General features: G+C 38.9%; 1 protein-coding gene across 2 annotated transcripts; it reads left to right on the top strand.

The window, feature by feature from the left end:
• slc45a2 (solute carrier family 45 member 2) lies at positions 1–23,389 on the top strand. 2 transcript variants are annotated; one of them, XM_082539467.1, is made up of 7 exons: positions 8–1,021; positions 3,570–3,746; positions 14,560–14,921; positions 16,195–16,338; positions 18,316–18,439; positions 18,916–19,121; positions 23,106–23,389. In XM_082539467.1, the coding sequence occupies exons 1-7, from the start codon at positions 550–552 to the stop codon at positions 23,325–23,327; spliced, it is 1,707 nt and encodes a 568-aa protein (XP_082395593.1). In that variant the 5' UTR covers positions 8–549; the 3' UTR covers positions 23,328–23,389. The 2 variants fall into 2 exon arrangements, with proteins under 2 accessions (XP_082395594.1, XP_082395593.1); XM_082539468.1 differs by lacking the exons at positions 18,916–19,121; positions 23,106–23,389 and adding an exon at positions 18,537–18,862 and having other exon boundaries at positions 1–1,021.
• Positions 23,390–25,612: the final 2,223 nt, after the last annotated feature.

Genomic DNA, 25,612 nt, shown 5'->3' with positions numbered 1-25,612 from the left:
CACTCCTAAACAGATAAATATTGTTTTAGCTGTTGTTTCAGTTGTACAGCACACTAGTGTGCCGGCTCACGTTTGGATAGAAAAACATGAATTTAGCTTTGTGAATTCAGTCATCTTTACTTGTTTTAAAGTAAACACTACTGGCCAGTCATTAGTGGCCAGTAGTGCCACCCATTGCCAAAACTAACTCAGCCCCATGAGCTGCCCGAGGCCTTTACTAGACAGAATAGGAAAAGCCATTCTGTAATCTCTTTAAAACACTCCCTTCTTTTTCCTCCTCCCTTGTCTTTCTCTCCTCCTCGCCGAGTCTTGCTCAGACCTTCACATGCAAAATAAAGCTGTGTGGCGCTTGAACTCTTTGCTCAGCTATGCAGTAGTGAAGAGGATTAACTCAAGCCAAGCGCCAGTTTTGGCATTTCATCCATCCCTTGGCAGACGGAGAGAGACTACCAAAAGCTACCTCTTTGCCTCTCTTCATCTAAATCTCCTCTTTACTCCCTTCCTGTTCTCTTTTTCTCCTTCTGTCCTTTACCCCCCTCATTTTCAATTATGACTCTGTTATCAGAAGATCAGTCTGTGAGGCCCCAACCCTGCCGGATCTCTGAGCCTGGCAAACACATCAGCACTTCTCTGCACCAGGACTCAACAGACTGCAATGGCAGCAATGTGGACTACGTAGACAGTGTGGAAGACTCTGTCTTTGGAGCTGTGGAGCCTCACAGGCGCTCTCGGGGGCGCCTTATTCTCCACGGCCTGGTCATGTTTGGAAGGGAATTCTGCTATGCCGTGGAGGCAGCTTTTGTCACGCCGGTGCTCCTGAGTGTGGGCCTGCCCCAGAGTCTGTACAGCTTGGTGTGGTTGATCAGCCCCATCCTGGGCTTCCTGCTCCAGCCCATCATCGGTTCAGCCAGCGACTATTGCCGCTCGCCGTGGGGCCGGCGGAGGCCTTACATCCTGGCACTGGGCATCCTCATGCTTGTGGGAATCACCCTGTTCCTTAATGGAGATGCTGTCATCTCAGGTGAGGGATCAGTGAAGAAAACTTGAGGGTGAGGAATTCAGACAGAACAAGAGTGGAGGTAGTGTGCTATCTGTAATCTTGTTATGTCAGAAAATGCTTTGAGGCCACGCTAGCTTTGATTTAAAAGTATTCCAAAGATTTACTATCAGGCTCCACTCCTGTAGCTCCCACTTTGGATTCGGGAAACAGGCACCCTCTCTACTTTGAAGAATAGGCTTAAAGCTTTCCTTTTTGATAAAGCTCGGGCTGAATCAGGTGACCCTAAGCACTCTCTTAGTTACACTGCAATAAGCTTAGGCTGCTGGGAGGGGCTTCCTGTGATGCACTTAGCATTTTTTCTTCATTCACCTTGTTTCACTCTCTGTGTTTATACACCACTCTGCATCTAATCATTAGCCATTATTAATCTATGGCTCTCTTCCACAATAAATGAATGTCTCTTTCCCCTCACGCCCAACCAGTCAGGGCAGATGGTTGCCCCTCACTGAGCCTGGTGTGAGCCTCCTGTTAAAAGGGAGTTTTTCTTTCCCGTTGTCACCAAATGCTCCTGTGATCATTGGGTTTCTTTCGAATATTGTAGATTCTTTACGTTACATACCTTATATAAAACGCATTGAGGTGATTGTTGTAGGAATTGGTTTGATATAAATACATATGAACTGAACTGATTTAGGTTTTGCTGTCTTCTTTTACCTTCAGGACAAGGTTAAGGGCAAGTTTCAACCTCTTTGTAAGGCTTTTAAAGACTCTGAATCCAAATTTCTACTTGTGCACAGATTTTGGGGGATAAAATGATACATTCATCATGAAAGGAAAAAGTAGGGCCCAGAGATGCTCCATTTGAATCCATTAGACCAGCGGTCCCCAACCCCCGGGGGTTGGGGTATAAGCCTGGTATAAGTTTTATTTTGTTGTATTTATCCGCGACACCTTAAAGGCCGGTCCATGAAAATATTGTCGGGCATAAACCGGTCCGTGGCGCAAAAAAGGTTGGAGACCGCTGCATTAGACTCCAAACAGCATCACAAGAGCGTCTGCACACGAAAGAATCTGTTACCATTAAAAGCAATATTAGGTTGGGTAAAAAGCCTTCTCTTAAAAAACAGAAACACTAACTGATTCACTGCTGGCAGTGACAGCGTGTGTGTGATTGTTCAGCATCCTGTGGAATCATTCAGAGATTAAATGCACATTTGGCCATAATTTAAGTCACTCTGATTTGAAGCACATCATCCACTTAACCCGAATCATTGTTTTTGATTGAAAAATCATGAAAGCAACACTCTGCAAAAATGTGACAAACTCAGATTCAGAGGTTTGCTTTGTGAGGAATAATGGAAATCGGTGTGTATGGGCAGCTTTATTTGCTGTAAGCTGTACATTTAAAATGCAGCAATCAGCTCAACAGTAACATTCGTTAAGTGTCTTAATTGTGTGTAGTTTGAACCTTTTTCACTCTTGTGCCGTCTTTGCCTGGATATCAGCTGTCAAAACACAATTAAACTAGATGCAGTATTGTCGTGGTTAATTTCCTTTTCAATCAAACTTAGTAGCGCAGATGTTGAGAGTTTTTATACCATGCTGAACATCACATTCACAAGTCACTGCTATGAGTTTGTTGGGTTTTGTACCTCTTCATTTATAATTTTGATGGTGCAAAAATAAATGTAAAAAACCCACTCTGTTCTGATATACACACACAAAGAGAATTGTTTTTCTTCAATATCATCCAAAGTGTTCAAGGTGGTTCAGTTTAGCCTGAAGCTGTTAGAGGATTTTTTGTGCGTGTTTTCAGGCAAAAATTACAAAAATAGACAAATAAACAGCCAAGGAATTAAAGATAAAGGCTCCTGGCTTTCTTATAGCGCTCTTATGAACTATAAAGTATGTCTCCTGACGTAGGCTGGATAAGCTGATTATCTCTCCATGTTCCCCGGGGCCGTAGTAAATGCCAAAGCGGTCGTGTGACATAATGTTTTCTATTGTCGTAGCTGCCCTCTTCTTAAAGATGAAAAACCTAACGCTGGCCTGCATCTCCCAGAGTTGCTCTTTTGGTGTTAAATTGTTTTTTTACTCTTTTTTTTTTGCGACTTCAGACTTTCTTTTTAAAGAAGTGACAAGTTAAAAATCCTTCCTTTACCTGTAGTTTTAATGGAATGATAAACCTGTCTTTCAGTATTTACTTGTATCTCTTAATGAAATGGTAAAATTGTCTTTAATAACATCTAATTACACTTTCTCTTGTGGTGTTATTTGACACCTTTCATATCTCTAAAAGAGCAGCTTAGTGTTCAAGCATTCAGGTTTTAAAATATAATTGCTATGGCGTCAGTTGTAATAGGTTTTCTTTTTTTAATTATTGTATTGTTATTTTAAGTGCCTTCTGATGTGCTAGTCCTCTGAGGTTCTTGTGATGTGTATCAAGCCTAATTAAACTTGTGAATGTGACAGATAAGGCTCCTTAGTGTACTGATGTAGTCAGTGTATTATTATTTTAATCTTTCTCTGTGGTACGTGCTGAGTGCTGATGTGTACTGTTGTTTTCCAGCACTCGTCAGAGATAGGTCTCTGAAGAGCATATGGGCCATCGTGGTGGTGATGTTTGGAGTCGTGCTGTTTGACTTTGCTGCAGACTTCATCGATGGACCCATCAAGGCCTACCTGTTTGATGTATGTTCACATGAAGACAAGGAAAGAGGTTTACACTACCATGCTCTCCTCACAGGTATGTAGCACAAACACTGTTTGGTTCTTGCTTCAATACTCACAGCTTTTGTGTTTTGTTTAGACTTATTAATGCCGGTTACATTGGTGATTGTTTCCTTTTGATGGATTTGGACTTTAGTTTGGCAATAATTTTATGTTCATTCTGCATCTGAGCAACTCACAGTAACGCTTTATGGAAGTAAGCCTCCAAAACTTCTCCTGCTGTGACTGAGTGGGCGGAGATGCACATATAGAGGGAGTGTGAAAGTTTCAGTGAACTGTGTCTGTTTGTCAGCGTGTTAAACTGTGGGTGGAAGCTATGTCTGTTTTTTTTTATTTGTGAGTGCAAACAAGAGTTCACTTGGGAAATGTTCGATAATTTCAGATATATACATATATGCTTTTCTTAGTAAATTTGTCTGTAACAATAAAAGTTAGGTCAGGCTTGGATGAAGCACGAATATAAGAGCACAACTGATAAAACAGCTGGCTGATGATATTAGCCAATATAATGGTATAGATAAATAATTTTCATTCATCAACTAATAAATGAAAATTTAAAAAAGTAAAGAAGAGATGGGTATAAATGTCCTTCAACCATGTTATGAGTTTGGGCCTTTTCCCACTAGCGGGCACTCTTTATGACACAGAAAGAAATTTTTTTTAAGGTTAATTAATAGAAAACAAGAATGTTGTACTCATAAATATACATTGATTTGTGTGTAATTTTGTCTTTCAATAAAGTAATGCATACTCTGGAAATAATTCACTAAAAATACATGCGGTTTGCCATCATATTGCGCTGTCATCTTTAATTCCATCACTGTATGCTTCATGTATATTGCTAGAAACCAACCACATAAATAATACATCCATAAGTTCCTTTCAATTTTAAAATCCTCTTTCTTCTTACCTCACGCCTCATCTCAGGGCTGTGACAAACAGAACCATGCATGCACATGCTATTTTTTTTACTGATAATGTCATAATTGCTAGCTGTCAGCAGATTAGATTTACCCTCCCATCTCCGGACAGCTGACAGCGAGCTGGCTAAACAACAATAGCAACAGTTCGTTATAAGCTAACATTATGCCAGCTAATCTTAGGCTCGAGTGTTCTAAAAATCACCCTTTGATTAACAGTGTGATGATATTTCCACATAGTATGAGCTCTAACAAAGTTAGAGCTACTGGCTAACAGCAAAAACTGCAGCGCTTACTGCCTGGCTCTTGTCGTCAGGGCATGAACCACCACAGTGCCTCTTGGTGTTTCTGTCCTTGCTTGACTGTTTGCCTTCTAGTTTTAATTGTGGTGTATTTTGCCCTCTTTGAAGGCTGTTGGTGAGAACCATGCGCACATGACGTATCAGAAGAATACAATGTGATGGATGTTTCAAAATGCAGTTGGTGGCACATATGAATTTCAGTTTGCTCCCTGTTTTTCCTACAGGGTTGGGACACCTGTCAATACTCATATAAAGCCAAACATAAGATGTATAAATATCTACACAAATGTTTGTGTCATGTGCCTGAAGAAAAGAAATATCAGCCAATTTTTTAAATTTTTAAATCACCAAATGTTGGTCTCAAATTTTCTGTATCAGTCAGGATCTACTGCCAAAAGCATTTGTTAATCTGTTTTCACATGCATATGAACTTAAGTGACATCCCATTTTTAAGATCTTGCTTTGTGTACTGGCGTACAGTCATGTTGGAAGAGGAACAAAGCTGGGAGCATGAAATTGTCCAAAATGTGTTGACATGGCGTTAGCAGTTCCTTTCACTGAAACTAAGGGGCAGAGCCCAACACTGAAATCCTTGTTCTTTTACCTAGCCTACCTCTCTGTGGCTCATTTGCTGTTGTTCCAATTCACTTGGGTGGAAAGACTGTGGAATATGTAGCAAGGAAATTTCACGACTGGACTTCATTTTGCTCCTGAGAGCAATCCATTCTTTCACAAATGTTTCTAGAAGCAGTCTGCATGCATAACTGCTTGATCACCTGTGACCACGGTGACTGGAACACCTGCAATTCAATGATTTGGATGGGTGAATGAATACTTTTGGCAATATAATGCATCTGAAAGTAACAAAATAAAAAAACTGTCTCCAGCGCATCTTGCTTTATTGTTTATATTCATTTGATGATATTTCTCATGTTAAGCATAACATCTGTGTTTAGTAGAGAGGATAATGCTCTTTACAGTTTAAATGCTCTGCTCAATTTAAAAATTGCAAACACGCCAATATAAACTGTTCATTACTACTATAAGAAAAGTCTAAGCATTAACAAAGGATGGTGATTGTGTGTATTCATAAGGGATTGCTCAAATACTGTGAAAACTGTAGGGTTTTAGTGTTTTTGAGCTCAATTCTACAGTATAGTTTTACAGTTAAAAAGTCGAACACCAAACCAAAATGCAGGACAGGTGAATGAAAAATTGAGCACAACCCATCATTCAAAAGCCTGTAAAACCACTTTTAGGAGCAATAAATTGAGATGATCATTATCAGTCTCTCACATTATTATGGAGGGTTTTGGGCCCAGTCTTCTTTTTATAGTTGTTTCTGTTTATTGAGGTTTGCAGACCTTCATTCACACACATCTCTATTAAAGGTCCACTACAGCATTTTTAATCAAATTGAGGTCTGGGCTGTTCGGCTATTTTGTTGTAGATTTGCTGTTGTGCTTGAAAACGTTGCAGTGTCTCATGACCAAATTTTGATTAATCTTTCGCTGTTGGACAGATGGCTTGACATTTGACGCTGGAATACTTTGGTATACAAAGGAGTTCACTGTCGACTCAATGACTGAAAGGCCCTGTGGCTACAAAACAAGCCCAAATCATCAGCCTTCCACTACTTCTGCATGTTGCAATGTACACTATGACCAAACATCTTCACTTTGGACTGTTCTGTTTCAAAGGTCTTGTAGTTCACTCAGGTGCAACGCTGTAACCTGTGAGGTGCTCAGCGCAGGTTGTGGGATTTTTGAGTTTTGGGGCATAACCCTCTTGTCCAAGGCCAGAGCATGGAAGTGCAGTGGAGCTTTTGTGTGAGTGCTCTCGTGCCTTTCATAACTTTGCTCACTACATTAGCTTTTACCCAGCACTTCATGTTATGGCCAAATGGTTGAACTGATGAATATATTTTCCCTTTTGCTGAGCAGGTTTGCACTACAAAAAGTTCTCAGGCACATATTGGATGTAGCATGACATCAACCAGCACATCAGTTTCTCCTATCAGTTTTCATTTCCGTCTGATCCTTACTTCTGATTAAATAACACGTTTAGGCACACAAAGCTGCTGCTGTGCTTTTGACAAGACTCTTTGGCAGGAGGGCGAGTTAAACGCTTTTCAGTGTGGTAAATTCATTTGCACCTCAAAGAAAAGGGGTAAAAGATTAATATTATCACTTTATTTACGTTGCTGGAGGTATAAATTCAAATATCCTTTAAAAAGTTAGTATGTATACTAGCCTGCTTGAAGATTAAAGTTAAATATAAAGTTGAATATAGTTTGATGTGCAGACTTTAAGATCCCCCCTGCTTCCCCCAATTTCCATTTCCAACATTTCTGGAAGGCAGTGTAATTCTTTTTAATAATTTGAACTGAATATAATTTGAATATAATTTCCATGTCGATACCCATAATATTTTCACATTGGATGAGTTCACAATGAACAGATAAACCTGCAGCATATTGTAGTGCAGTAAATGTGATATCTTTGTATATTTTTGTTATTTCCGATGCACTAATGAAGCATTATAAACTTAAAGAATATTTCCCAAAGTAACTCACAAAGAAAGACAGACAGGAAGTTTCTTTATGGACATGATGATGATGTTTTCGGTGTGAGCGTAGTGGTGTGCTCAGCTCAAATGTCAGCAGGCACTGGGTGGTGTGAGCATTTGAGTGAGGCAGTAATCCAGCCGTGAGCTAGTCATGTGTTACAGTCATGGGTCTTAGCTGAGAGAGACCGGAGCCAGGCACATGACTGCCATGTCTGGTATGTGAAGTTTTAGTACTGTACTGAATACTTTTACATCTGAAAGTCACGTTTTTAAACCATGTTAATCAGTATAACATGCATATTATTACTGTACAACAGGATTTCGTAAAAAAATAATTCCATCGATAGCAGGGTTGAGCTAAGACTGAGATGGTCATATGAATCCAGTTTATCAGCAACATACTAATAACTGTTTGACGAGTCATTAGTCAAGCTGAAGGCTAAGACCTCTATGTGCATGTTAAGTATTAATCTATAAAGATTTGTTTTCTAATGTTTTCGGACTTTTTCTGTGCCCTGAATCACCAGAACAGCGTGCTCTCTGTGGGTGTAGACCTCCTGATTTCCAAATGAACCTCTGGGTTTTCCTCTCCTACTTAACAAAACATAGACACAGTGGAGCTGTGACTCCCTCCATCGGAGACAGGGGAGGGTTAGGCAAGGACAAATTTGCATGTTAAGATATAATTTAGTGCAAAGATATGAGTTTTAGGGTTGTAATTAATGTCAGGAGATGAACTTTATCTGTGGACTTTTGTTTGCAGCAGTGCTTTTTAAAGCTTGCTGTTTTGCTCAGATGAGGTTGTTGGTACCACCAGGGGTACTTTGGAGAATTGGAAAAGGTGTGAAACTTGGGTTTTTTTCTTATTTATAACAATGTTAGTCCTGCATTATTCCTAAACGAATTAGGATTATTTTTTAAATGTAGCTTTGATAAACTGCATTTGATATTCAGCATTCTTGTTTTCATTGCTACGGCAATGTGTGAGTAGGAACCCTTGATTCTAATATTTAATGAAGGATTAAATGTTACAACAGTATTCAGAGTATAGTGAAAGAACGCAATTGTATGAGGCCTTTTTGTGCAATGACAAAAGAAAGCAAAGAAATAAAAGAGACCAAGAAAAAGACCTAAGAAAGCATGTGATCATTGCAGAGAATGACAAAGACTTTATGAACCCTGTTTTTTAGATTATACAGCCAATTCTTTGTCATAAATAAGGAGATGTTTTTTGAACTATTGTATGTAAGTGATTGTCATAACAGGTTTGTTGTTTAAAAAAGCTCAATGGCTCAATCCTTTATTGTACTTTTTGTGGTGGCAAGGGGGTATTTGTCCTAATAAAATACTTCACGCTGGGATGCAGTATTTATGATGACAAAAGTTTGATAACCATGGGTTTACATTTTTACAATAAATCTATGCGCTGTTTGCAGCACCATCACGACTGAGAACAATCAGCCTTGAGTCTAACCACTTCAGCCTTTTTTTTTTTACTTTTTACTTGAGTGAAACTGTAGGTGCAGACAATAGAAATCTCAACTATTACAGTGGTAGAAAAGACCAGAAAGAAAAGAAAGGAACTCTCTTGAACCAGGAATTGATCCCACATCAATCTTCAAGTCATGCAGACATAAGTGAAGCCTGACTCCTGAAGTGGTTATTACTGTACCTGCCAATGACTAAAATGTAGAAAAATAGCCTCTATTGAGGTGAGCAACTATAGAGGGCTGCAGAGGCAAGAGTTAGTGGACAAAGTTAGTGATTCAACAAAAAAAATCAAGTAGTTTTATAACACCAATTCATAAAAAGTTTGGATGCTGTGTAAAAACAAAATGAGACAGTCTGCAAGTCTAATAAAGTTTATTCACAATAGAGCACAAAGAACATTTTAACATTTTACTATAAGATATGAGCTCATTTTGAACACATCTCAAAATGTTCAAAGTAAGAGGTGCTAAAAAGAAAGAGCTGAATGAACATTTTACAATGAATTAGGTTATTTGGAAACATGTCAGTAACACGATTGGGTATTTAAAAAAGTGTCTTAGAGAACATCATCTACAGTTCATAGCATCCTGAAAAGATTTGAAACTCTGGAGAAATCTCTGTGGGCACAGGACAAGGCTGAAAATCAATACTGTCTGCCCGTGAACGTCTGGACCTCAGACTGCACTACACTAAAAACAGGCATGATGCGATCATTGAAATCACTGCAGGGGCTCAGAAACGCACAAAAAAGCCATATATGAACATGATCGAAGCTCATTTCAAACGGGCAAAGTGGAAATTAGAAAATCATGGGATTTTCTAATGTAGGATGGCCCCTACATCTTTCTTTGTCCTCATTCTAAACAAGTTTTCTGTGTGCTAATGTGAATAAAATAAAATTGATGAAATTTGTAAATCACTGAAATCTATTTTTTGATTAACATGTTACACAGTGATTGCCTACATTTTTTTTGAATTGCTGTGTAATTCTGTCTTTTTAATTTTGTTATTTGGTTATTTTGCTTATGGCATGTGGTCAGTTAAACACGTAATCACGTTAAAAAAGAAAACTCAGTCTCTTCCATTTTAGAATAGGCGCTTTATAAGAATAACTTCATCACATTATAAAAACTATTAGTGGTGTACTTTTATGTGTTGCAAAAGCCACCAAGTTATAGAGAGGCAGTGATTCACTGAGGGTTCACTGAAGGTTCACTGAGCTATCCATAGCTCAGCAAAATTATGACGCTGACATAAAGAGACAGCTGTCTCCATTAAGCAAAATGCTCGATAATGACGCGGTCCATCTCGAGTGTGGAGGCTGTGTCGTTAATCAAAGACTGGTGTGATATGTCTCTCCAGCGTTGTGTGCGGGTGATAATTCGCTTCATAATAGTACGCTGCGACGGTGACAGACAGGCTAAATCCAGATTCCTGATGAGATATATCCATTGCCTGGATGTTGATCTTAGCTTATGTCATCTAATCTTAACACTGACATTAAAGTACAGACAATCTACATTTGAGCTTAAGCACAAACACTTGTGTTAGAAATACTCTGGTAAAAATGGAAGTATTGATTCAGGTTCTTCATGCAAATAAAAGTGAAACACTAAAAAGTAACTCTTTTTCAACTCCACAAACAGCTTTTGTGCAAACCTCATTGAACCTCCACCTGCCAATTTCATTTAACAAGCAACACTGCAAGAGTGCAAACCTTCACCGTGGCAGTTCACTCTCTGGGCAGTATTTGTATTTAAGAAAACAGTGTTGTATTTTTTATGAATTCATTTTGTATTCATTGGGGTTTTTTAAACACACTTTCAGACGTTTGTAGTGCAGTGAAAAAAATTGCAAAGTTCAGGCTTTTGTTGTTCGTTTTGTTGAAACCTATTTTGATATACTTGACAAAATTTAGAATATATATATATATATTTTTTTTATCAATTTTATTGTTATGGATATAGTACATGTGTAGCATTCATTTAGTATTTTTTTAATATGCAATAATAAATGCCAAGTGAAAGTTTTTGCTCACCAGCTTATTTGGTTTTCCAAAAAAACAATACAATAAAATAAATTTAAAATGTATTCAGGAGCATTATACTGTAGTCTGTATAATGTATTTAAACAGTTAAAACCTGTAGTACACACTTGCAAGAATCATAGTTTCTAAGTTGTAAAGCTTTTTTGTCAATTTTTGACCAACAAATCATTAAGTTGACCTTGAAGACCTTTTATTTGTTAGCCTGACCCCACTCTACACCCCTACACAGTTTTACCAGAATTCATTCAAAGCTTTTCAAGCTGTTGTGAAAAGCTATCGTGTTTATAGACAACATGACTCATGCTACCAAAAACATAAACACTTTGGCAGAGTTAATAAAAAAATATTAATTCGTGGGAATATTTTTTCAGCCTTGACTCTAATGAATGTACTCTGCTTAAACATCTGCTATGTAGAACGCAAGCAGAGGAAAACAAGGGAATTTAAAAAAAAAACTCTATTTGCTGTTACCTACATTATAGATGGGCCACTTTGCCTAAACAGAAAAAGTTAGGAATGGATTCAGAAGTTGTGGGAACACTAAGATCAATTTTCAGTTCAATTCAATTTTATTTATACAGCACCAAATCACAACAACAGTCACCTCAATGCACTTTATATTGTAAGGCAGACCCTACAATAATAAATACAGAGAATAACCCAACAATTATATGACCCCCTATGAGCAAGCACCTTGGCGACAGTGGGAAGGAAAAACTCCATTTTAACAGGAAGAAACCTCCGGCAGAACCAGGCTCAGGGAGGGGCGGGGCCATCTGCCGCGACCGGTTGGGGTGCGAGAAGAAAGACAGGGTAAAAAACGTGCTAGGAAGAGAGACAGAGATTAATAACAAGTATGATTCAATGCAGATAGGTCTATTAACACATAGAATAGAAGAAGAAACACTCGATGCATCACGGGAATCCCCCGGCAGCCTACGTCTATTGCAGCATAACTAAGGGAGGATTCAGGGTCGCCTGATCCAGCCCTAACTATATGCTTTAGCAAAAATGAAAGTTTTAAGCTAACGTTAAAAGATCAATGTTAGTGGTACAGCCTGGGACAAAAACAAAACAAAACAAAACACTAGAAGTAAGTCCCATTCATTTCTTTTGTGAGTCCCAGTGGAGTTTGTGTGCATGACGTGATCAGTTGAGCAGCGCTGCCTTAGGTCTGATTTAACCCACCGAATTTAACAAGATATAACCACACGATCCACAGTGGGTGATTTCCAGTCCCTAGACAGCATAAACCTTGTATAAAGGTGGGATTCAGTGAGTAAATCTAATAAGCATTATCATCTTAAATTTATATTGATGCCTACTACCCTTGGTATAACCAAACTCTCTGCACCAGTTCAACAGTGCATCACTGTAAACTTCACCACAGCAATGAAAAGTAACCAGTGTATCTTGCACTAAATTGCCCAGTATTTTCATGTTATCTTTGAATAGCGCAAAGATATACTTAAAGTTGTTTTGCAGGATATTTCACAGCATGAAAAAAAACAACTAATTTCATCAACACATCAGGTATAAAGCTGATATCAAAAGCTTATGAAATTGAGGACATTTAAGCTTTAAATTCTGAGTCTATCAAATGTCACTGAGCAGCACTTAAAAACAATCTCTCCTCCCCCTCTCCTCTTTCCTCATCGTTGAGTAAACTTCGCTCTCATTCTTTTCTCACCCTGGGAAATACAGCAGTGATCCTTCACACTGTCTGACAAACTGCACAGACTGTTGTGTTTGCTGACATTTGTTGAGCTCTTTAAAAGATGCATTTAAAATGACTTGCCACTTAAAAAAACATTACTCCCTTTGTGCTCGCTCCTCTTCTGCAGCGCTATTTCATCTCGTCATGTGTCATAAGAACCGATGTGGGATACACCAAAAGGATTCCCTTTTATATGTTACTGTTTCTCCATTTACAGTGAAATCAGTTTGATGTCTGGAAGGTGAGTGAGGTCAAATAGCTCCCGTTTGAATAAACCTAAAGTAACAAGTGTTTAAATACTCAAATAAAGCACAGGTATCCAAAAACTCTATGTAAGTACAGTAACAACATATTACTTTTCCCACATCTGAAAATATTCAATTTTTTTCTGTCATGAGTTTTGAAATGTGCTTGTCCAGTGGTGTGTGCCAGTAAAAGTAATAAAATTACTTTTCTATTCATTTATGGAACATACTGTATGTACAGTCACATTTGGTTCTTTTAAAGAGTGTCAACAGATAAATGCGGTTTGCTTGAATAATATCTCAGATAAAATCCACTTTTGAATCGGTTATTTGATCCAACTGATTTAATAATTTAATTTTCTTTTATGGGAAAAAGTACGTTTATTCTCGGCACCAGAAGCTGTTAGCAAAAACTAGCTTTTGTAGCTTGTTTCTTTTGACTATTTTTCAATGCATAATTCCCAGGGTTTCAGGGTTTTTTTGGAGGGGAATGTCTTTCATGTGCTGCCTGTTTCAAATCCATCACCTTACACTTTCCTGCAGATGGCCTCTAATCATCTTCCTCTCTTCACTCTTTGATATGATGCAAAATTCATAGTCGTTTCAGAGATCGCAAACACAGCAGCCCCTCAGGCACTGAAGCAACAACAAACCAGAACATTTCTACCATTATAAAGGAAATGTCAAGGCATTGAGTCACATAATTGTATGTTCAATGACATGTTCACCAAATGTTTTCTTTTTCTTTGCACCCTTTCCATAGAGGTCAAATTTAACCAGTCTAGTCCTGATGACATACAGATTTAAGAATTACCTGATGGAAGATTTTGGGATGAATCTTCTTCTGGATGCTCTTGATTTGAATTTGGATAAACTGGTTTAATAATAAGCAGAAGCCCACTTTTTCTGATGTTTTTAGCCTGGATAAAAGATCAGATAGAGATTTTTAGATCTTGGTATGATGACATTACCAGAACAGTAGGCCCTGGATGTCAGAGGTTAAAAAAGATGGGCTCCACTGCCTACATAACAAAAGGCACTAGATAATAATGTGAAATAGGTTTATCAGAGGAGATAAACTAGTTACAGCTAGTTGAGTTAAGCTAGTTGGTTTACACCTTAACTGCTTTGGTTACTGTCAAAGGTGTCATGGAGTCATTTATCCACATTATTACAGCTTTAAGCAACTACAGAAAGCCCGATAGAGACTAAAAACAGAGCTTAGAATCAAGGAGATGTTTGATTTGCATTCTTTAGTTGGTCTTAACACAACACACAATAAATGTCAGTGCAAATAACTGTTTTCTAGCTACTTCGCCATATCAGTTCAAAAGGAGGTTTCCCAACTCTTGATGCTGTCCCCAAGCAGTTGAAAATAGTAGTTATTTCATCAGTCACCGCTCTAGTCACCATGTATATAACTAATAGAGAACAAGTGCATTTGATTCCTCCCCTTTACCTCTCACTGCTCTCAGCCATGCTTCTAGAACAATTCTTGGATCTACGCATTGTTTTAATCTTTCATTCTGTGTGCACCAGGCCTGGGCGGAGCATGTGGTTACCTGGTGGGAGCTATGGACTGGGGTCACTCCGCGTTGGGCCGTCTCTTTGGATCCGAGTACCAGGTCATCTATTTCTTCTCAGCGCTGACCTGGGGCATCTTCCTCACTGTGCACCTCTTCAGTATTCCAGAGCAACCTCTGGGCAAGGCACCATCTCCATCTGATTCACCATCCAGCCCTCTTCGCCTGCTGAGCTCTCATAGCAATAGTTATGGAGCACTTAAGGAGCCTGTCTCTGCTGTAGTCTCTGCATCTGTCACAGATCTCAGGCCCAGATCTTTCTCAGCCCTGGGAGAAGCCAATTCAGTGACCTCAAGTGTCAAACAGCCAAACAAAGAGGTATGTAACATGCATAAAAAGTCTTTCAGAGAGTTTAGTGCATTAAGTGAATTACACAATACAGAGAGCCAATAAAACTAGTCAAACCTTGAAGTTGCCACAGACTATATTAAGATTCAAATGGTTAGTCAGGGTACGCTTGGCAGAGGCAACTATGGAAATAACACACTGAGTCTTATAGGAGTTTGAATACTTTCTCTACAGTAGTAAATGATGTGAGATGCAGTATTCAGGGAGTTTCAAGACTATTGATACACCTGCCAGTTCATCTTACTACTCCTGCTTTGCTGAATGCTTTGCAGAATATCTTAGTACTTGATTTGCCCCCCCCCCCCCCCCCTTTTTTTGCTTTATTGACACCAGCCATGCAGCTGGCATGAACTCTCCAAGTTTGTATAAATCCTGAAAAACTATGCTATCCCAGCAGGATCTAAGAGGGTTCTACAGAGTATCCCAAAGGCCGCTGAGATGCAGGAATGCCTTTCAAGAACCCCTATAAGTACAGAGTGAGGCTGGGGTCAGCGGAGTGTTCAGGAAAGACCAATAGAACACATCTGCCCGAGTGTCATCTCAACAACTGCTTCAGTGCAGACAATACAACTTCCAACTTTATAAGTTCCTGCATTAAAAGTATATCCAAACTTTCCAAAGATTTTCTAGACTTATATATTTGACTGATGTGATCTCAGTCTTTTACATTTCAGAGGGATTGATGTGATCACCTTCCTCAAAATCACCTTTACAGTTTTCATTTAAGTGTTTGATGAATTATCTCTATGATGTCGACTTTTTGCCTGAATATTCTTCCTCCTTCTTTTGTAGATTCAGCTTTCCATTGATGCTTCACATTTGTTTGTTTTTTGCCTGTTATATTAGAAAGGTTTAAGAAAAAAGATGCTAAAAGAATTGCTCTGTATATATCTGCTACACTAGAAAATTAATAAGGGATGATTGTTCCAAAGAGCGTAGTTGTTTTTTTCTTTTTCAAGTCTTCCTTTTGCTTTAATCATCCTTAATCCTTAATCCTAAAGCCAACTCCTTAGTAGTAGTCCTTTATGCTGAATCCCTTCATTCAATCTAATTGCAGCCTTTTATGGGGCATGCATGTTTTTTTAATTGTAGAGTCTTTTGAAGTGTTGTCACTCATGGGCTAAAAACACCACTAGCCGTGAAATACCAGCAGACTAATGAGCACTCTGAGAGGGTTTTTTTTCCTCCTGTCAGTTTTTTAGCTGCTGGCACTGATGTCTGTGATGTTTTTGTGTATTTGCAGGACCAGAAGAAGATGACGTTCAGGTTGCTGATAAAAGCTATTGTCAATATGCCAAGTCACTACCGCTGCCTGTGTGTCAGCCACCTGCTGGGATGGACAGCGTTCCTCTGCAATATGCTTTTCTTTACCGATTTCATGGGACAGGTATTGATTTGCATGTGTCTCCAGTGAGCTTTTTAGAATTTCAAATAGTAACCAATCAATAATCTTATTTAGAAAGCTGGGCCATTTGCGACCTCATAAAGGTTACAATTCTACTTGATATTTATCATCGCTGCGTCCTTTCTTTCACATGTTGCTGTCAGATTGTGTTTCTCGCCAAGGCCTTTGTCTGGTGGAATAGATGAGAAAAAAGTGTTTATTTTTCTAAAGCCTTGAGTTTAGAATTACAGCCAACTCACCACAACGTTTTTGAATGAGGACTGCTAAAATGCCAGCTGTTGCTAGACAGCTGCAACTATAAACTGTACCAATAAAACTTCAGAGCAGATGTCTTCAGCTGGATATTAGTCCAATTAACCACACTGCAAGTGTTATATTTGCACTAAAAATGCTACAAAAGGCACTAACAAAAATGGATCCAGTTCAATTTCTCAAATTAACTGAGCTGATTTCTAAGGTCTACCAATCTCAAAGCCCTTAATGATGCATTACTTTAATCAATTTACATACCAACAAGCAATTTAAGCAAGTTAAGAAAATCATTTTTTAAAAAGGTCATGAATAGAGCCCAGCCAACATGCAATATTTGATGAATTAAAAATCAAATATTTTGATATATTGCTGTTTTCTTCTTTTAGATACAGGAAACCTAAAAAAGATTCCCCTTACATTAATACTTATTTATTCACGATATTACACACCATTTGTTGTTCGTGGTGTTCTGAACACGTCTTCCCGACAGGAAATTGCAGAGTACCTGTTGGTGGATAAACTCAAGTGGTGTTATAAAGAACTACTGTTATTTTTTGCATATCCAAGTGTCAATTTTTAAACAGATATGCACAATATCTGAACAATAGAGGGGTTTTTTTCCCCAATATAAGGTTATTTTCTCTATTTTATCAATTGTTTTACAATTTGTGTGTGTGTGTGTGTGTGTGTGTGTGTGTGTGTGTGTGTGTGTGTGTGTGTGTGTGTGTGTTGTGATCTAAATGTGTCAAGTAAAATATAAAGGTGCTGCTTTTATTCCAGTCTGTTACAGCTAGTGGTCTGTCTATAGGTGACCATTGGCTTTTGGAAGACTCCTTCCTTCACACTCATTGGCTAACAACGTAGTCATTAGCAATGATTTTTGTGATGTCAGACTGTGAGCAGCATTAGTGCTTGTGAGCTTCTGATTGGCCATCAGATCTAGGAGTCAGGGTTTAATCACCACCTGTTCAATGGCCTTGGTGTGTTCTTGACGGTGATTTTTTTGAATTTTCATATGAACAGCGATAATTTTTCCAAATAAAAACAGAAAATCCTTGCATGTGGAAACCGTCTCAATAATCCAAGCAAACAAAACAAAAACAGATAACATATAATTATCTAATTTACTCAGTTAGTTTGTTTGCTTTGTTTGAATATGGCAATTTAGTCTTTGGCAGAAACAATTAACAAAAATCATATCAGACTTATGTGATATCCCTTAAAATGACTTACGTTCAAATGAGGTAAGGTTCAAAGCAATTCAAAGCAACAACATTAGAGAGGAAAAGCAACACACTGCAACATGTATCTGCGTTCAAGCTCCATTAAGCTGCCTGCTTGTGTGGGGGCAGATGGAGGGTGAAGGGAGGTGCGGCGTGTTGTTATTGTTGTGTGCAATCCTCTGTTGACATGTGCCATTATGATGAATGCTTTCAGTGTCACAGTGTGAATGCTGATCAAAGGATGCTCTTCACACCATGACTCTGCCTCGCTTCATTAAGCACAGATGCACCAACTTATCTAAAATTGCAGGCTTATTTCTTATCTGCAATGAGAAATGCATAGTCAGGCTCCCTGTTCTGCAACAGGGCTACAGATGTTTTGTTCATAAGGAAAATAAAAAATAAAAGCCTGATTTTAACAAGAAGTTGGCCAGTATCTGATATACAAATCCTTCCTTTTTAAATGACCCTCCTCTCGTTTCAGATTGTGTATAAGGGGAATCCGTACGCCGATCACAACTCTACCGCCTATGCCACATATGAGAGGGGAGTAGAAGTTGGCTGCTGGGGATTGTGCATTAATGCAGTGTCCTCTGCTCTCTACTCATGTAAGTGGCAGTAATGTGTGAGGGGAAGCTATGTGAGAGAGTGGCAGGTGGAAATGGATAACAAAGGGAAATTACTGCTTTTGCTTTGGGATTGCAGGGAACTCCATTAGCATGCTTTTGCCAAGGCATCCTGACCTGCGTTATTCTGAACACGTAAGTCCACATGTATGCTTCAAACATCCCCTGTTAAACAGCACATGTGAACCTGAGAGAACTGTTGTGCTACATACAGGGTAAAGCTCAGCCAAATAATGAAGGCTTGGCATGAACTCAGCTTTTTTAGTCTTTTGCTGTTGAGAAGGAGTCTTGGCTTCTAGGAAATGTCCAATTATATGTACAGACGGTTTTGGTACATCTAATGTACGCTAATCTAATGTTCACATAATTATCTACCCTGACTCCACACGCCTCATGCGGGTTTGTTGATCCACCAGTAATTTTAACTTTCCGTGACGTACATGTCTGTGTGTTTTCAGATGTGCAGCGCTTCCTCCTCTCATACATCGGGCTGAAGGGATTATATTTTATGGGCTACCTTGTGTTTGGATTGGGCACCAGCCTGATTGGCCTTTTCCCCAACATCATAGCAACGCTCGTCCTCTGCAGTGTGTTTGGTGTCATGTCGAGCACACTCTACACCATCCCATTCAACCTGATAGCAGAGTATCAACGTGAGGAGGAGGTAATAAACTGGCAGTAGAAACACTCACTAGCTAAGGAATTGTTCAGGTTTCCTCAGTTTAAAAGGATCACATGGTTCTTAAATGAGCACATTTGTATATTGTACATGATACTGCATAACTATAGTATTGATTTTCCGTTTTTTCCACAGTGTAAAACATGTTTTGTTGTCAGTTTGCAGATAAATAATAACCCCATACTCCAAAATAATTATCTTTTTCCTAGTATAACTTTTGGTTTTGGGAATGAATCAAATGTAGCCCTAATGTGTCCTTATGTGAAACTGTAACAGGAACAAATTGATTGACAAGCAATCAATCAAGAAAATAATTTGCAGATTACAGTAAAAACATAAAAAGAAATGATTATTTCTGGTGTTTTTTAAGAAGCATACTGTAAGAATTAAGATGATCGAACATTTCTGAATGATGTGAATGAAAACTTCGATTTAAAAGGGTACATAACGACTGGAACATTTAGCGTAGCTACTTCCTTTAATCATGCTTTCCGATCAAAATTGGAGACTAAGATAAAGCATTGCAGTGATGTGCAAAATCTTAAGCCACACCTCAATCTTTATATTTTCGTCAGAAAATGTGCAAAAATATGTCAATATACATGGGAACACGGTATGTAAGGCAAAAACAGAGTGTGTCTGATTCTAATTCGTTTGAAAGTCAATGTTTCGTACGACCACTTTGGTGCTTCAGTAGGGCCTGAGCTCTCTCAGGCGGCTTTCTTGTCATTTCTTAGTCTTCAGGCAAGTTCTCCAGGCGCCTTGAAGGACATTCAAAGCCCTTCTTTGGATGTTGGCTGCCCTTTATTCCATGGTCTGTTGAGATGATCCCACACTGCTTCATTTATGTTGAGGTCTTGGCTTTAGGGGGGTCCTTGGTGGCTGATTTTATTTTGTGTTTTTCTATCCGATTTTTCTACCCTGCACTGGCAATGTCTTTGGGATCATTTTGATGCTGGAAAATGAAGCCTCTGCAAATAAGCAACTTTTCAGATGGTATTCCATGGAGGATTAAAATCTGAGGGTACTTTTCTGTATTAATAATTCCATTCATTTTGATAAGAACCCAGACACCTCATGCAGAAATGCAACCTATCACAGAGCCTCCGCTGTGTTGTTACAGATGGCTGTACCAGTCACTGTTGACCATGCCTCCTGACCTCCTCTTTACATTCTGATTTGAACCAAAATTTTCAAATATGGATCCATCACTGCATAAGACCTGCTGCCACTGATTTTCCAGTTTTTATAATTTGGTATTCCTCTGCCTTTTCTCCTTTTCCCTTCCTGCTAACCTTCGACTGAGAACATTTGCATTGAGGCTGCTAAATCTGTCAGGTATGTCAGGTCTCTGCTGGTTTCTTTTTTTTTTTTATTTCTTAAGGACATGACTTTCAGATACTGTACATCTGCTGCAGATTTTTTTTATTTTTCCTTTAGGCCTGCAACTTTTGTCCTCAACTTGGTGTATAGTTTTCTTAAGCACAAACTGCACGCCATGGTGAGATATTCTGAGTCTTTGGATGTTGTGTATCTGTGTTATCTTTGGCATTTTTCATAGATTCAACTAAGGAAATGAGGAAAACAATCCAAAGTTTTTTCATCAGGCTGCTGGTAACAAAGTGTTTAAAGTAACAAGTTAAAAACTGGTTCTTTTTTTGTCTGATATGTGTAGACACGACGCTGGTTCATCTCTTGAGTTAGGTCTCTTTGTATTCTTAAACAAGGTCAGTCAATCTTCTAAAAATGTGGACTGAAAATGAGTGAAAAGGTAGCCAGCATGCACAGACAAACTCTGAAAGATCTTCAGAAAGTCTAAAGAACTATTCCAGGAAAATCTGGCTCCTTGGAAGCAACATATAAAGAAGTGAGGTGTGGCTTAAGACTTGTGCACAGTCCCATATTTTACTCCTTTAAAGTTCAAGTATTTACAAAAGACAGATCAAGAATGAGGCACTTTAAAGCCCCCGAAAAAACTATCCTAACTATTAATCCCATAACACAACTGACTCTACTCCTTCTGGCGGTTTTCTGTAGAAGTATTTAAAGTCCTAATGGAAACCAGAGATATTCACGAGGCTCTCCAAAACCATAAATATATGTCATTATTTATTCATCAATAGAACGAACGACTGAACTGACGTTTTTGTGTTAAATTGTTGTAATGCACCTTTTATACCTGTTAAATGGGGAATTAATTGGTTTAAATATATCAAACAGTAGCAATCATCTGTCAGTCAAGTACACAGGCATTCATATTTTATTGTGAATTTGAAATTGCATCATTCAGTGTTACATCATTGTTAGAGGCTGTTCTGCAGAACAAGATTTTTGGCAAGATTTTGCCACTTATGTAAGTTACATTTATGCATTTAAATACCAAAAAAATAACCGTATTTCCCGGACTACAAAGCGCACCTGAATATTAGCCGCACAAGCTAAAATCAGGGGAAAATCCTGTTTTGTACATACATTAGCCGCACCTGACTAAAAGCCGCAGGTGTTTCAATGTTGACTTATCATATGTAAGAGAATATGCACAAAGGGAATTGTCAGGAAAGAGATGGCTGTTTGGAGACACATCCCTTTTATTAATATTTTGAAAAACAAGTTATGGGTACATATTTGCACAACTTTTTAGGTATATGTAAAAGTAGCGGTAATTACAAGTACGAAACATGTGCTGTGCTTCATAAATGAGTAACAAATGTAGTACATAACAATAACCTACAGCACACCAGAAAAATAGATTCGGACTACCTTTTAGGCTCAAGAAAAGTCAGTCATTCACCACCATCTTCCTGCGCACTAAAACCACCAAAGTCCTCTTCTCCAGTGTCGGATATGAACAGGCTCAGGATGGCTTCGTCATCCACTCTCCGCTTCTCTCCTTTGTTGTCACTTTCAAAACCAAAGAAATCCTCGTTGTCAGTGTCAGAGTCGAACACCCTCTGAAGGGCCGTGGCGGTGTCCTCCTCTCCATCATGCAGCAGTCCAGTCCTTCGAAATCCGTTGGTGATCGTGGATGTTTTCACACTTTTCCACGCTGTCAGATTCCACCGAAGTTGAGCATAACTTGCTTTTCGCAAGTTTATTGCCGCTCGTCATCCACGCCTCCCGCTGAACGCGTAGAGCTACTTTGAAGCTTGTTTTTCGCGCTACTTGTAGGGCACTATGTTGCCTGGCGGATGGACATGTGACCAACATACCACTCTTGAACCCCGATACTGTGTGTCTGATCACATGCCCTTCCGCCAGGCAACGTAGTGCCGTACAACAGCGGAACAAACAAAACAAATCGTCTTACGATATGACAAAAATCATGGACAATCCATAGAAAAGCCGCACCTGACTAAAAGCCGCAGGGTTCAAAGCTTGTGCAAAAAGTAGCGGCTTATAGCCCGACAATTACGGAAAATAAAAGATCAGATTTTCATTTTAAAGGTTTGAAATAACACTAAACTTCTTTTCCCTTTTTTTAAGTGTCCACATAAATGTTTTAATACCGCTTATAGTATTGCTGCAACATTCTCAAAAAAGTTTATATAGTTCATCTATAAAACATTGGTTTATAATGGAGCACTGTAACAAAAAATAATTTCCCCCAGGGATCAATAAAGTATTCTGATTCTGATAAACTGCAATGTCATTCATAAGTGGTTGCCTCAAAAATCAATTGTTTATTTTTTTCTGTCACGGTCAATCAATACCTGATTGAACTAAATCAGGTGAGAGTTTGATGGAATTCAACTTGCAACAACTGAAGCGAGGCTGAAAAGAATCTATCTTTTTAAGAAGCTGTTTCTTCATATTCTCAGAGCCGTCTGTTTATCCAGCTGTTTGTTTGTGTTTTTTGCCACAGCCTCTCTGATTAAACTGAAATTGATGTTTCCATATATTGCTCTCTTGTTTTCCCCTCCCCGCCATCCTCCTCTTCTCTAATAAACCTACAACCTCCTGTGCTTCCAGCAACAACTGAAGCTGCACGGAAGCAATAAAAGTCCTCGAGGTTCGGGAATGGACTGTGCCGCCCTCACTTGCATGGTCCAGTTGGCTCAGATCATCGTGGGCGTGGGGCTCGGTGCTCTGGTCAACGCGGCAGGAAGTGTGATCGTGGTGGTCCTCTCGGCTTCGACCATGTCTCTGCTCGGCTGCATCTTCATTGTCCTCTTCATCAGATATGTGGAATGAATGATTCTGCTCAAATACAAATTTTAATGATATTGTTTTAAATAAACAATGATTGCTAATTATATCATCATAACGTCTGCAATTTTTAATCTTACCTCAGTGGCCAATTAACTGCTAATTATGACAATTTTTTTTAGGTTTCTCTGGTCTGATAGATCCTAAAAATGGTCTTTTTTGGCTAAAACAGCAACTGATATCTTCTTCAGCTCTTGTCTCGTGGTGCTGCAGGCCAGATATTTGCCACATTACAATGCACATAAACAATTTCATGTAGCTATTGATACTGTTAGTTCATTAAGCAACAAAGTTTCACAGCAGTAGTCTAAAGTGCTTCTGGATCTCTTTTAGCTTCTTGGAGACATTTCACCACCCATCTGCAAAGGGTTCATGACATGAAGACACCAAACCAAGAGGGGTTTTCACTGAAATCCACATTGCTGAATGATCTGTGCGCCGGCATGACTGGTTGACAAATGGCCCGGAATAGTGAAGGGACCAATAGTGAAGGAATTGGACAGGAACAGATCAATAAGATCGAAAAAATCAACAGCACAGCAGAAGTATAGACAGTGGTTGCAGTGGATGACTTCATTACTTTTAAAACTCTGCTTCAGCTCTTTGTATGCTATAACTTCACTCATCTCTGCTCTGCCACGTCTGAGCCATAATATCATTCATTTCATTTCATTTCATTCAGTATTACAAAAAAGCCAGAGTAGCCTTGCAGGTCAAATTTTATCAGTCACACCTGTTAATGCAGCTCCCGTCTCCTAGATCGTGGCACTTGTTAGTGTGGGTTGGTTTTACAGGCTTGTACAATTGGTCCCAATGGAAGATATTAAAGGCTAGAACAACCAATTAGAGCAGGTAAGACACCTGGATGTCAAGTCAGGCTCGCCCACATCAGCTCCAGAACCCTGTATTATCTACAAGGTAAGACTCATAGATTAAGACTTTTTTTTTTCAGAGAGCCAAAATCAACTTCCTGTATAGGAGTTTTGTGGGTGTACTGATCAACAGTATAAAGCATTGCCAATAAGAGCAGAGGATCCTGCAAACTGATGCACGACATGGTTGTAAATACTATCACTAGGAGTTTTTACGGCAATGACGGATCTTGGAGCCTCTCTCCTGGAAGTTAGCATACGCTAGCAAAGACATGGCAGCAAAAGGTTAAGACATTAGCAAGCAAGGCTTTATATTATCAGCACACATAAATTACAATAATTTGTGCCTGAAAACATGTTAGTTGATCAATCACCAATGACGTACAATAGATCTGGGACTTACAGATGAATTGCAGTTAGCAATACTAAACAATACTACCCAGTAAAACTATCCAATAACATCTATTTAATTTTAATCTACCTACAAATACCTGTAATTCACCATAGTTGATTTTAATTAGAGATCTTGTCTTTATCCCTTTTTTCTAGTGTTCATGTTCAGCTAAGCCGAACAACTGGTGACTTTAGCCCTTTCAGTGTTGTACAATTGAGAAAGAGAGTGTTAACAAGTTTCATGACAAACTATTCATTTATGGACTGCTGTTTTTTTCTTCTATTCGGGTTGCAAGGAGTGTTAAATTTGCAGCTGCATCATTAGAAATCATGTCAAATTTTGACATATTTTCGATTTACTGTCCAAAGCTATGTCCCATTTAGGTAATTGGTAACACAACGACCGAGACTGCCCCGGCTTGGACAGTCTCGGTCGTTGTGTCCTTGGGCAAGACACTTCACCCGTAGCCTACTGGTGGTGGTCAGAGGGCCCGGTGGCGCCAGTGTCCGGCAGCCTCGCCTCTGTCAGTGCGCCCCAGGGTGGCTGTGGCTACAATGTGGCTTGCCATCACCAGTGTGTGAATGTGTGTGTGAATGGGTGGATGACTGGATATGTAAAGCGCTTTGGGGTCCTTAGGGACTAGTAAAGCGCTATATAAATACAGGCCATTTACCATTTAAAATATTTCTCAAAGGCTCTCAGGTTAATTTTTTGAATCTAACAGACAATTTTTTTGACTCAAGGATGAACTGATTACAGTTAGTTAGTTATCAAGGTGACTCCCACACAGAACACAGTGAAAATTTTTAACAATAAATATGGACATTAGGACAAAATATCACACCACTGTCTAAAATGATCAAATAAAGAAGTAACAGCATTTTGAATCAAACCAACTCGTGTTTATGTTATTGTTTTTATTATTTATTTAGTGCACACCCAAGAAGGGTAGAGACAAATGCTCTGTTATATTGTGGTTCACCAATTACATGATAAATAAAACA

This window comes from Aulonocara stuartgranti, assembly GCF_965226115.1.
Source record: "Aulonocara stuartgranti genome assembly, chromosome: 7".
In the NCBI taxonomy this organism is placed as follows: domain Eukaryota; kingdom Metazoa; phylum Chordata; class Actinopteri; order Cichliformes; family Cichlidae; genus Aulonocara; species Aulonocara stuartgranti.
Note: the sequence above shows the minus strand (reverse complement) of the source record. Positions and strands in the feature narration are given on the sequence as shown.